The following is a 12,500-nucleotide window of genomic DNA, read 5'->3' on the forward strand; positions in this document are numbered from 1 at the left end:
TGTCTCAGACACAGCGGGATTATCTAATGAAAAGCCGGTATGGAAAGGTCTACCAGTCCAGTGGTCAAATCAGCGTCTTGCTTCATCTTTACTTATTATGAAGATGCATGTTTTGTGTTGAACACTATTGTGGAGTGAATACATTGCATTATGTCAGAAATGGTTAGAAGCGTCCCTTGGCCTTAGTCAACACACCGAGCCAGACACAGTTAGAAGCGTCCCTTGGCCTTAGTCAACACACCGAGCCAGACACAGTTAGAAGCGTCCCTTGGCCTTAGTCAACACACCGAGCCAGACACAGTGCACCACACCAAAGAAGAATAAAACTGCAAAACACATTTGCTTCAAATGTACAGTTTTCCTGGACTATGGTGTGTGAAGCCCTCTGGAAACCCCCATGACTCGTTGTCTCTCTCTTTCACACACACACACTGGCACACACCACAGACACAGACACACACACACACACACACACACACACACACACACACACACATACACACCACAGACACAAGAGAGATGTTCCTCTACGTATCCAAGGGAACACAAAGTATCAACAAAGAGGACTCTCTCTCTATCTCCATCTCTCTCTGTCTATCTCCTCCCTCTCTCTCTCTCTCTCTCTCTCCTGACATGAGAGCATTGCGAAGCCTGAATCCTTTTAGGTGGGCTGAATAATTCACAGTCCAAACTGTGGCGAATGCGCCGACCACAACAAACAAGCCCAAAATGAGGCTGTGCTCCGCTGCAGCGTGTGGGAACGAGTGAGTATCAGGGGGTGGGGGGTGGGGGCTCTTATCTTCCAGGAAGGTCAAGGAAGTTCAGAACAGATAGCACTTGCTAAATTGCTTTTTCGGAATGATAAACAGCAGGTGCCAAAGGCCAACCTCTTGAAAAGGAGACTTTAAACTTTCTACTTTTTTGCGCTTTTGATTTGTGTTTATCATAAATAGCTCTAACATCTCTTTACCCCCACCCCCACACACACACCCACACACCCCCCCACCCCCACACACACCCACACACACAAATAAAAATACATACTGCCACACAACTCAACCTTTGAATAATTCACCATGAGCCCATTCCACTGAGGAGCAGGGGACCATGAGCCCATTCCACTGAGGAGCAGGGGACCATGAGCCCATTCCACTGAGGAGCAGGGGATTGTGGGCACATTTCTGTCGCAGTCCTGTGCTCCCGTCACGTCCATTAAAATGACCTCGTTGTCACGCCTGATCCAAACCGTGCGGCGCGGCGGAATGGAGTCCCACAGCGTTCCAGCGGGAGCCATCTCGCACCCCCGTGCACTTTGCTCACACACACACACACACACCCCATGCACTTTGCTCTTTCCAGCAACCGATGAAGAGTAACTCATGTGTGAGCACCATGGGTTCAGAGCGGCACACTCTCCACACCCAGCTAACGGCACACTCTCCACACCCAGCTAACGGCACACTCTCCACACCCAGCTAACGGCTAACGGCACACTCTCCACACCCAGCTAACGGCACACTCTCCACACCCAGCTAACGGCTAACGGCACACTCTCCACACCCAGCTAACGGCTAACGGCACACTCTCCACACCCAGCTAACGGCTAACGGCACACTCTCCACACCCAGCTAACGGCACACTCTCCACACCCAGCTAACGGCTAACGGCACACTCTCCACACCCAGCTAACGGCACACTCTCCCACTACTCCACAGTAGTCCTCTTTGGGGCAGGAGCCGACCCCCCGCTTAATTTGGCTTCACCCTTCCATGTGCACAGCACAGAATAAATCCAGGTCAACAGTTATAATTAGCCTATGGGCGGCAGGTGACCGCAGCTCGAGAAAAGAATGTGTGTGTTTTACATCGAGAAAAGGATGTGTGTGTTACTGTCAAGGAGAAGAGGAGGAGAACCAGAGAGAGAGAGAGAGAGAGAGAGAGAGAGAGAGGAGAGAGAGAGAGAGAGAGAGAGAGAGAGAGAGAGAGAGAGGGAGAGAGAGAGAGGTGGTGGAAAAGAGTGAGCGGATGAGAATAAGACAGTGGAAGACAGAAAAAGAAGGGTAGTAAGGGAGCAAGAAACAGATAAGAAAGGGAACAGATATACAAACGGGAGAGAATGAATGGAAATGAGAAAGAGAGAGAGAGAGAGAGAGAGAGTAAGAGTGTTGTGTTGACGCACTCTCACTCATACAGACCTGACACTCTCACTCATACAGACCTGACACTCTCACCAATTTTACTGCAACGGTTGTCCAGGCAACACTGCAATTATTCTAATGACCATAAGGAAGCTTAAAGAGACTCAGAGCTGAAAGAGCAACCCCACGGACACAGGCAGTGTGTGTGTGTGTGTGTGTGTGTGTGTGTGTGTGTGTGTGTGTGTGTGTGCCCTATGAGCACTAATTTGAATGTGCAGCCCACACTAAGTACAGCTACCGGCCAGTGTGGAAACCAGGTAGTAAAAACAGGCGCTAATGTCAACATTTGTTTATGTACTGACACACCAGGTGGTAAAAACAGGCACTAATACATTTGTTTATGTACTGACACGTCAAAGAGGACAGTGTAGCTGCACTGCAAAAAAATTAAATCTAACCAAGTGTTATTTACATAATAAGATCATTGTTTTTAGTATAAATACCAAGTGTTATTCACCTTATAATAAGATCATTGTTTTTAGTATAAATACCAAGTGTTATTCACCTTATAATAAGATCATTGTTTTTAGTATAAATACCAAGTGTTATTCACCTTATAATAAGATAATCATTTTTAGTATAAATACCAAGTGTTATTAACCTTATAAAAAGAACATTGTTTTAATATAAATACCAAGTGTTATTAACCTTATAAGAAGATCATTGTTTTTAATATAAATACACTTACCTACAGTAGTTCCCTCTTGTTAAATCCTTTTGACTTAATTTAATAAGACTGACTTATTGTAAGGAGTCTTATCGAGACATCTGCTCAATGCACTGGCAGGCAAATGCTTGTTTTCATGATGAGACATCTTAAAATCAAGTTCAAGTTCAAGTTCAAGTTGTCAGTATTATCATGTACTCATAAATAAGCATTTATCAGCATTGAAATTTATTGTGCTCAAGTGCCCATTCAATTTCAAATATAGGTTTAAAAAATACTATACAAAATAGGAAGACGAGAGAAGAAGGAAGAGGGTAAAATAAAATCCAAAAAACTAAGTGCCATTATGTGGGGATTTCCAAGGACGGTTCAGCATCATGATGACTTGCAGGTAGAAACTATCCCTGTATCTGCTTGTATGGTCTGCCAGAAGGCAGGAGGGTGAAAAGACAGTGGCTGGGATGACTGGGGTCAGAGACTCTACGCTTGGCCTTTCTTCTGCAGCGCTGGCAGTAGAGGTCCTGCATGGATGGTAACTCAGTCCTTGTAATGCGCTGCGCTGATCTGACAACTCTTTGTAGCGATTTTCAATCCTGGGCAGTGCTGTTACCATACCGGTCAGTGGCTGCACAATCATATGTGACCAGTGAGTACAACATGGGGCTTAACACACAACCCTGTGGAGCACCAGTGCTGAGTGTTAGACTGGAGGAGGTGATGTTACCTAGCCGTACTGCCTGTGGCCTGCCTGTTAGGAAGTTTAGTATCCAGCTGCATATGGAGGGACTGATGTTCAGCTCTTGTAGTTTCATGATGAGCCTAGATGGTACTATGGTGTTGAAGGTGGAGCTGAAGTCGATAAAGAGCATCCGTACGTACGTGTTGTTCTGATCCAAGTGAGAGAGAGCAGTATTCAGGGCCAAAGCTACAGCATCATCTGTAGATCTGTTAGATAAGTAAACTGGAGTGGGTCTAATACAGTAGACAGACAGGATGTAATGTGGTCTTTGACTAACCTCTCAAAGCACTTCATCACAACAGAGGTCAGAGCAACAGGGCGGTAATCATTTAGACAGCTCACTGATGGTTTCTTAGGGACTGGGATGATGGTGGCCCTCTTAAAGCATGTGGGGGCGACAGACTGTAGCAGTGAGAGGTGGAGGATGTCTGTGAATACCTCTTCCAGTTCAGAAACACAGGCCCCGGGATGTTGTCAGGTCCTGGAGCTTCATGTACATTCACTCTTCTGAAGGATTTGCACACATCTGTCACAGATCTTGCTCTAACAGTACCTCTGACCTGGTGGGTGTCCCAAACCAGGCATAGAAAGAGTTCAGCTCCTCTGCAAGACAGCCAGAGGTCGCATCTGCTCTGCTTTGTAGTCAGTAATCCTTAGCCCTCAGCAGTGGTCCTTAGCCCACTCCACATATCCCTGGTGTTGGATCCTGTGTAATATGACTCCACTTTTTCTCTGTACTCTCTTGGCCAATAAAATGGATTTGCTTTTTATACTGAACACAATATCAACTTGATCTTGATTAATTGCTCTTGGCTAGATTTTATTAGATAAGCAGTTTGATATTAAATTACAGTTTGTCATATTTGATTTTTAAAAGCGTCATGGAAACAGCATCATTATAACTTTGTTGTCTGTGTGTGTTGTTGTGTGTTTTTTGAAATTAGTAACATGTTTTGTCCAAGTCATTAAATGTACATTACTTTGTGCTGGTCAGTATTAATGAATGGCATTGTGATTAGTGTGTCATACAAATTAGGGTGTGTGTGTGTGTGTGTGTGTGTGTGTGTGTGTGTGTGTGTGTGTGTGTGTGTGTGTGTGTGTGTGTGTGTGTGTGTGTGTGTGTGGGAACAGACCATGGGGAGGTCTTAGAACTGTCACCAGAGAATTCCATTCAACTTTGTTGCCCTACCCAAGTGCATAGCGGCATTCTACAGTAGATAAATACTTTCAAGACAGTGCTGCTCGTTAAAGGCTTGCTTGCTTTCTTCCAGGTATAGAGTTTCAACTTTCATGAACTTCTGAAGCATTTAAGAGTGTAAATAAATGCAAATGAAGTGAATATAAAACAGTGCTCCTGGGCGAGATGCTTAATAATGATGCATATGCCCCAACCGGGCGCAGAAAAGCCTGCTCCACAGCCAGTTAATCAGCAAAAACAGAGGCTTAAACTCCTCCTCTGGCTTAACCAAGCATGAAGTCAGACTGAGCCATCGATGTACATACTAATGGGATTTATTTATTATTTATCATTAATGCATGCTGGGTGTTTGTTTTCTGTTTTGCAAGTGAACAGCCATCCTGCAACAGCAAAACAAGGTGACAAAACAGACCTCAGAACTGTGAGTTTTTACACCATTTTGTCCATGTAGCACATCCTTTATCATCTTCAGGATCTGAAGATGCCCCTCCCCTCCTCTCATGGACCTAAAGGTGTTTAAGCTAAATGGGACTGGAAAGGTGTAAATAAATCATGTCTCTCTCACTCAACAAGGTCCAATGTTCAATACGCAATTTTTAATGTTCCATTTGGTGACTTTGACTTTGTTCAACAAAGTTGAACAAGTTGAAGTGTTGCATGGCAATGTTTTGTCTGTTGACTTAAAATTACAATGATACACAAGACCCATTACTCACGTTCAGTAGCCATCATCAAGAAATATCAGACCTCTAAGCAATGGGTTGTTTGATGGCCCACTTTCGACCAAAATATGTGTGTTTGAAGTTCATATCTGAAATGAATCATTCATGCCTTTTCAGTTCTGCACTGACTATTTTCTATGCTTCAGCATTTAGCAGACACTTCTACTGAAGCCAGGTGGACCGTGCCCTAAGCAGTGTTGCTGAAGCCAGGTGTGTGTGTGTGTGTGTGTGTGTGTGGACCATGCCCTAAGCAGTGTTGCTGACCACCACTACCCCACGCTTGCGCAACCCACCTCTCTTGTCCAGGCTGTGCTTGTGGTTGTCGTCGGTCTTCTTGAGGCTGTCACAGAGCGCGTGCGAGCCAAAGCCTCCCCCGCTGCCGTAGCCGTCCTCGCCCTTGCAGTCGTCCAGCATCCCGCCCCCCCCGACCCCCCCGGCGTGCAGCTGGTTGTGCATGGGCTGCGTGCCGACCCCCGCGTGCTCGTCCTCGTCGCAGTCGTAGTCGTCCAGGATGGGCGTCTCGCGGATGGGCATGCCGATGACTGAGCCGTGCGGGTGCAGCGGGCGTGACGACCCGCGGAAGGAGGACGAGTCTCCGCCGCCACCGCCAGCGCGTCCCTGCGGGCCCAGCAGCACGGACGGGATGTAGTGGATCTCGTGCGTGGCCTCGGTGCTCGCGCTCTTCTGGGGGACGCGCCGACGCTTGCACCAACGGTGACGAGTGTACAGCACCAACGTGAAGAGCAGGATGAGCAGCAGCAGCGCAATCAGGCCTCCCTGAGAAGGAGAGAGAGAAGGAGAGAGAGAGAGAGAGAGAGAGAGAGAAGGAAAGAGAGAGAGAGAGAGAAGGAGAAGGAGAGAGTGAGAGAGAAGGAGAGAGAGGAGAGAGAGAGAGAGAGAAGGAAAGAGAGAGAGAGAGAAGGAGAGAGAGAAAAGGAGAGAGAGGATTATTTTTTTGCATTCTTCTTTGTGAATTATTTGCTGTGTCTAAACAATCATGCTGTTTATATGAGAGACAAGAGACAGAGAGAAAACGTGAGAGAGAGAGAGAGAAAGAGAGAGAGAAATGGAAAAAGAGAGAGAGAAATTGAAAGAGAGAGAGAAATGGAAAAAGAGACTCAGGACTAAAGCATAGCAATGAGCCAAGAGTTCTACTACTACACACACTGATGTTTTATTCCCAATGGACAGAACACACACACACACACACACACACACACACACACACACACACTGAGCCTGAGACATCATCTTTCACCCACAGCTTGTTCTATTGCAAAGCACATCAAAGACACACAAAGACACACACACAAGAGAGAAGGAGAGAGAGAGAGAGAGAGAGAGAGAAGGAGAGAGAGGAGAGAGAGAGAGAGAGAGAGAAGGAAAGAGAGAGAGAGAGAGAAGGAGAGAGAGAAAAGGAGAGAGAGGATTATTTTTTTGCATTCTTCTTTGTGAATTATTTGCTGTGTCTAAACAATCATGCTGTTTATATGAGAGACTAGAGACAGAGAGAAAACGTGAGAGAGAGAGAGAGAAAGAGAGAGAGAAATGGAAAAAGAGAGAGAGAAATTGAAAGAGAGAGAGAGAGAGATGGAAAAAGAGAGAGAGAAATTGAAAGAGAGAGAGAGAGAAATGGAAAAAGAGACTCAGGACTAAAGCATAGCAATGAGCCAAGAGTTCTACTACTACACACACTGATGTTTTATTCCCAATGGACAGAACACACACACACACACACACACACACACACACACACACACACACACACACACACACTGAGCCTGAGACATCTTTCACCCACAGCTTGTTCTATTGCAAAGCACATCAAAGACACACAAAGACACACACACACACACACAGACACACACACACACACACACACACACACACACACACACACATACACACAAACCTTGAGTGAGTAACTCTTAAATGCATGGCTGCAGACAGGGCTTTATAACAGATCGAGGGGGGGTTATGTTGCACTTTGAGAGCAGTGTCCATGACATCACACACACAGGCACACGCACACACACACACACACACACAAGGCTTTAAAACAGATAGGGAAGTGTGGGGGTGGGGGGTTACACTTTGAGTGCAGTGTCCATGACATCCAAAAACATCAGAAGAACAATCAGCAGTGACAAGCCCGACAGCCAAACATAAAACAACTCTCTCTCACACACACACACACACACAGCCTGACAGCCAGACATAAAACAACACACAAGTGGGTCACCGCTTGATGAGGGTATATTAAACACAGACTGACAGTGGAGGAGAAAAGGAGAGAGAGAGAGAGAGAGAGAGAAAGATAGAGAGAGAGAGTTGCATCTCCATTCCCAGAATGCATTGCGAGCTGCGTTGATACATAAAGAGAAGATGGGGGTTATTCATCACAGAGTTTAAAATTCCATCTTCATGAGGAAAAACAAACCCTCCTCAAATTACGACTCACACACTGTGGGGCGTCCATAAATCACCGTGGCGACGGCGAGATGGGCACTCAAGATGGTGCGAGACGCAGCCATGGACAAACGAGTTCATTAATCTCAAATAGTGGTGGCAGCGTCTGAAAATAAACTCCCAGGTTCCAACTCCACCACGGCAACACAAGACAAAAGAGTGTGGGCATGGCGATGACAAGTCCCATGAGTCCCAATATGCAGCCATAAGAGCTACGAGATGCGGCCGAGTCCCAATATGCAGCCATAAGAGCTACGAGATGCAGCCATAAGAGCTACGAGATGCGGCCGAGTCCCAATATGCAGCCATAAGATCTAGGAGATGCGGCCCGTAACTCATTGCCCCATCTGGGCAGCTGAAGGTGCGTCTACCCACTTATACTACTGACAAAAAGTTAGGTGATGAATTAGACATGCAACCTTTATATCGTTTATAGATACTTACATCTAAATATACGTTTTTATTTACACAACTATATCATTTGTATTCACATATCTATATAATTTTTAATTTACATATCTATATCATTTTAATTTACATATCTATATCATTTTTAATTTACATATCTATATCATTTTTATTCGAGCAGTGTGTCAGGTGTGGGCCCCCAGTATGCTTTATAACTTATCCCCCAAATATAGGTCCTGATTGGACTTTATTTTTAAATAATGACTTGAGGTGCTAATTGATACAAATACAATAGTAAACTGCAGTTTGGAGTATCGGCACACAAGCTCCCCTTTCCTCCGTATCGGCACACAAGGTCCCCTTTCCTCCGTATCGGCACACAAGGTCCCCTTTCCTCCTTTTTTATTAGAGTTTCAAGCCTCAGCTCTTCTGGCCTGACGTCGTCATGCTCAATTCTAGTCAGAACTAGATGTTACTAGTCTGATACTGCTCCATTGGGATGTGATCATTCTAGTCAGAACTAGAGTCTGATACCTCTCCATTGGGATGTGATCATTCTAGTGATCATTCTAGTCAGAACTAGAGTCTGATACTGCTCCATTGGGATGTGATCATTCTAGTCAGAACTAGAGTCTGATACCTCTCCATTGGGATGTGATCACTCTAGTCAGTATATGAGACTGATACTGCTCCATTGGGATGTGATCACTCTAATCAGTATATGAGTCTGATACTGCTCCATTGGGATGTGATCAATCTAGTCAGTATATGAGTCTGATACTGCTCCATTGGGATGTGATCACTCTAGTCAGTATATGAGTCTGATACTGCTCCATTGGGATGTGATCACTCTAGTCAGTATATGAGTCTAGTACTGCTCCATTGGGATGTGATCACTCTAATCAGTATATGAGTCTGATACTGCTCCATTGGGATGTGATCATGGGGCGTGATTCAACCGATACAGGGATTCTTCTTCTCCACAAATGCCTTAACATTGTTTTCTGGTTATTGGGCTGTCAATATCTTGTACAACAGACGTGATAGCGAAATCTAAATGTCTACCTTTTAGCAACAGCGTTTTTGTCAGAAAGAACAGTGAAAAATTGAAGAACTTTTTATTTAAATGTCCCTTACATAGACATTGCACCATACTGAAAGCTAATATTTTGTCACTAGCAACCTACATCTGTCCTCTGTCAAACACAGTTGCATTTTCAGCTCTGAACAAAACTGGTCAGGAGTTCTGGTCCGAACTGTGACTCCGAACAGCTCTGGTTCACAGAGCGAACTTCCCGACATCAAATACACCGCCTTATCAGTCTGATGAGCTGAGGCTCCAAATGTAACTTCTTCATCAGTCTGATGAGCTGAGGTGATGATACTCCTTGCCATTTTTTACAGCTTTACTTTTTTATCCAGCACCTATTTTTGGATTGTGGCATGTTACTTTTATTTGGATTACAAATGCAATGAACAAACAAATAAATAAATAAATAGTCAGGCATCCAAACAGGAATACTGAGCTGGCAACTCACTTCAAAATACCACTTCTCATATAAATTGATTGGACTTTCAGCCAAATGTAATTAACTGAAAACTGGTGGAAAGTGACACAAGAAGATGAAGACGAGGAAGAAGAAGAAGAAGAAGAAGAAGATGGAGGAGGAGGAGGAGGAGAAGAAAGATGAGGAGGAGAAGAAAGAGGAGGAGGAGAAGAAAGATGAGGAGGAGAAGAAAGAGGAGGAGGAGAAGAAATAGAAAAGCTTCAAACCTGCTTGGCCCGAAATGACAGTCACTGGCAATTAGCACATCCTGACGCATTTCTTCATGTCTCAAGGACGCAATTAGTGCTAAATAAATAAATAGATTAACTACGCCAGTCATCTTGCACCATCTGGCTGTCCGGCGATATCTTATGAAATATTGCAAATGGGAAGAAAGAGAGAGAGAAAGTGAACATCCTTCCGTCCGTCTATAATGACTGAGAGAGTCGCACTCATCACACAAGCAGAGTCTGCATCAGCAAGCCTGATTCATCCAGACATATTAATATCAGCATGCGGGATTCATCCAGACATATCAACATGGTGGACGAACAGCAAGTGGATTCATTCAGACATATTAACATGGTGGAGGAACAGGCAGCAGAGTTGCCACAAACACATCTACACAAACAGTCTATCAGGCTGACCTTTCAAACTCACGTTACCGCCAACAGGGCTAGAGGTGGATTTACACATAGCATGTTCTTCATAGCATCCTTTCTAAATGAAACAGAGGTGCCAGGGCTATACAGATTCATTGCTTCATTTGAGGGATTAGTGTAAGTGTAAAATATGGCTTTGTATTGTCTAATTATTAACCCCTATAGGTCATACTGTGCAGGAAAAGGGCAATGAAGATTAGCCCCCATTTCATCCATCCATTCATCAATTACACATCATGTGTTTATCAGTTAATTTGTTTGTTTGACTGTTCGCTCACATCATTTATTCACTCAATAATTAATTCATGAATTCATTAATTCATTCATTCATCAGTTGCCAAGATTAATTGAACATCTGGTGAGTTTTGCCATAATGTCCTTAGTCCTCTATATTGAACATCTGGTGAGTTTTGCCATATCGTCCTTAGCATATTGACTGGTCAGTTGCGCTGGGCGCTGGGCGTGCCTTAGGGACGAGCGGTGGTATTAGAACAACAAAACTGCGTGTATCCCATGATGCACCTGTCCGTGCTGCCTCAACCATCTGGACGCACGGCAGAGACGCCTGAGCCTGGCAGCCACTCAGAGGAAGCAGAGGCCCCGCACATTAATCTTTGACAAACCCACAGATTGAACATCCCGGCTAATGCACACATGCACACCCCTACAACAACAACACACACACACACACACACACACACACACACACACACACACACACACACACACACACACACACAAATAAACACAGGGTAACAGGCATGCACACACTTACAGTACACACACATACAGTATTCATTTACACACTTTTACTCTCTCTCTCACACACACACACACACACACACACCTTCATAATCCCCATCTGCTAAGAAGCTAGCAGCTGTTGGGGTGCTTGTGGCTGGGAGGTCTGTGTGTGGGGAGAGTGTGTGAGGAGAGTGTGTGAGGAGAGTGTGTGTGTGTGAGGAGAGTGTGTGTGTGTGTGGGGGTTCTTTCTAAAGCCTGCAGGCAAAACTGGTAGCTGATGTGTTTGGGGCATCCTTATCAAAGAGAGAGGTGGAGAGAGACAGGAGAGGAGGAGGAGAGAAAGGAGGAGAGAGAAAGGGAGGGAGGGAGAGAGGGAGAGAGAGGAGTACAAAGATAGAGGTGAGAAGAAAGGTATTTCAGTAGGAGTGAGAGAGAGAGAGAGATGCAAAGGGAAAGAAGGAGGAGGGTGTAAAAGAAAGAAAGTTAGTGATTCAGTGTGTGAGGTGGGGGAGGAGAGAACTAGATGAAAGAGATGGGGAAGGAGTGGGGGAGGGAGGGAGGGGGTGATACAGAGAAAATAGAGAAAGAGGGAGAGAGGGGGTGATGCAGAGAGTTATGGGAAGAGGGAGAGAGGGGGTGATGCAGAGAAAATGGAGAAAGAGGGAGTCAGAAGCATCAGAAGTAGAGAGAGCGAAGGAATGAAAGACAGGAGGCACCAGAAGGTGTGAGTGTGGAGAGAGAGAGAGAGGAGAGAGGAGGAAGAAAAAGGGAGAGAGAGGAGAGAGAGAGAGAAAGAGGGAGGGAGGGAGGAAGAAGAGAGGGAGAGAGAGAGAGAGAGAAAGAGAGAGGGAGGAAGAGAGAGAGAGGGAGAGAGAGAGGAAGAGGAAGAGATAGGGAGGAAGAGGAAGAGAGAGGAAGAGAGAAACGAAGAGGGATGATAATGTGGAGCATAGAGACCTTTTCAGTTCCCTATTATCAGCCATCAGGGAAACAGACAAACATTACAACTACACCCTCAAACATTACAACTACACCCACAAACATTACACCTACACCCACAAACATCAACCTACACCCACAAACATTACAACTACACCCACAAACATCAACCTACACATACACAACACCTACACACACCCACAAACAT

At 45.1% G+C, this 12,500-nt stretch overlaps 1 protein-coding gene across 1 annotated transcript in view; it reads right to left on the reverse strand.

The window, feature by feature from the left end:
• Positions 1-12,500, reverse strand: part of LOC125304310 (astrotactin-2-like) — a 530,850-nt gene that overhangs the window by 402,188 nt on the left and 116,162 nt on the right. Inside the window, 1 exon segment of the mRNA XM_048258462.1 lies at positions 5,817-6,300. Coding sequence (XP_048114419.1) covers positions 5,817-6,300 — 484 coding nt within the window.

The sequence above is a fragment of the Alosa alosa genome, chromosome 12, assembly GCF_017589495.1.
Source record: "Alosa alosa isolate M-15738 ecotype Scorff River chromosome 12, AALO_Geno_1.1, whole genome shotgun sequence".
Lineage (NCBI taxonomy): Eukaryota > Metazoa > Chordata > Actinopteri > Clupeiformes > Clupeidae > Alosa > Alosa alosa.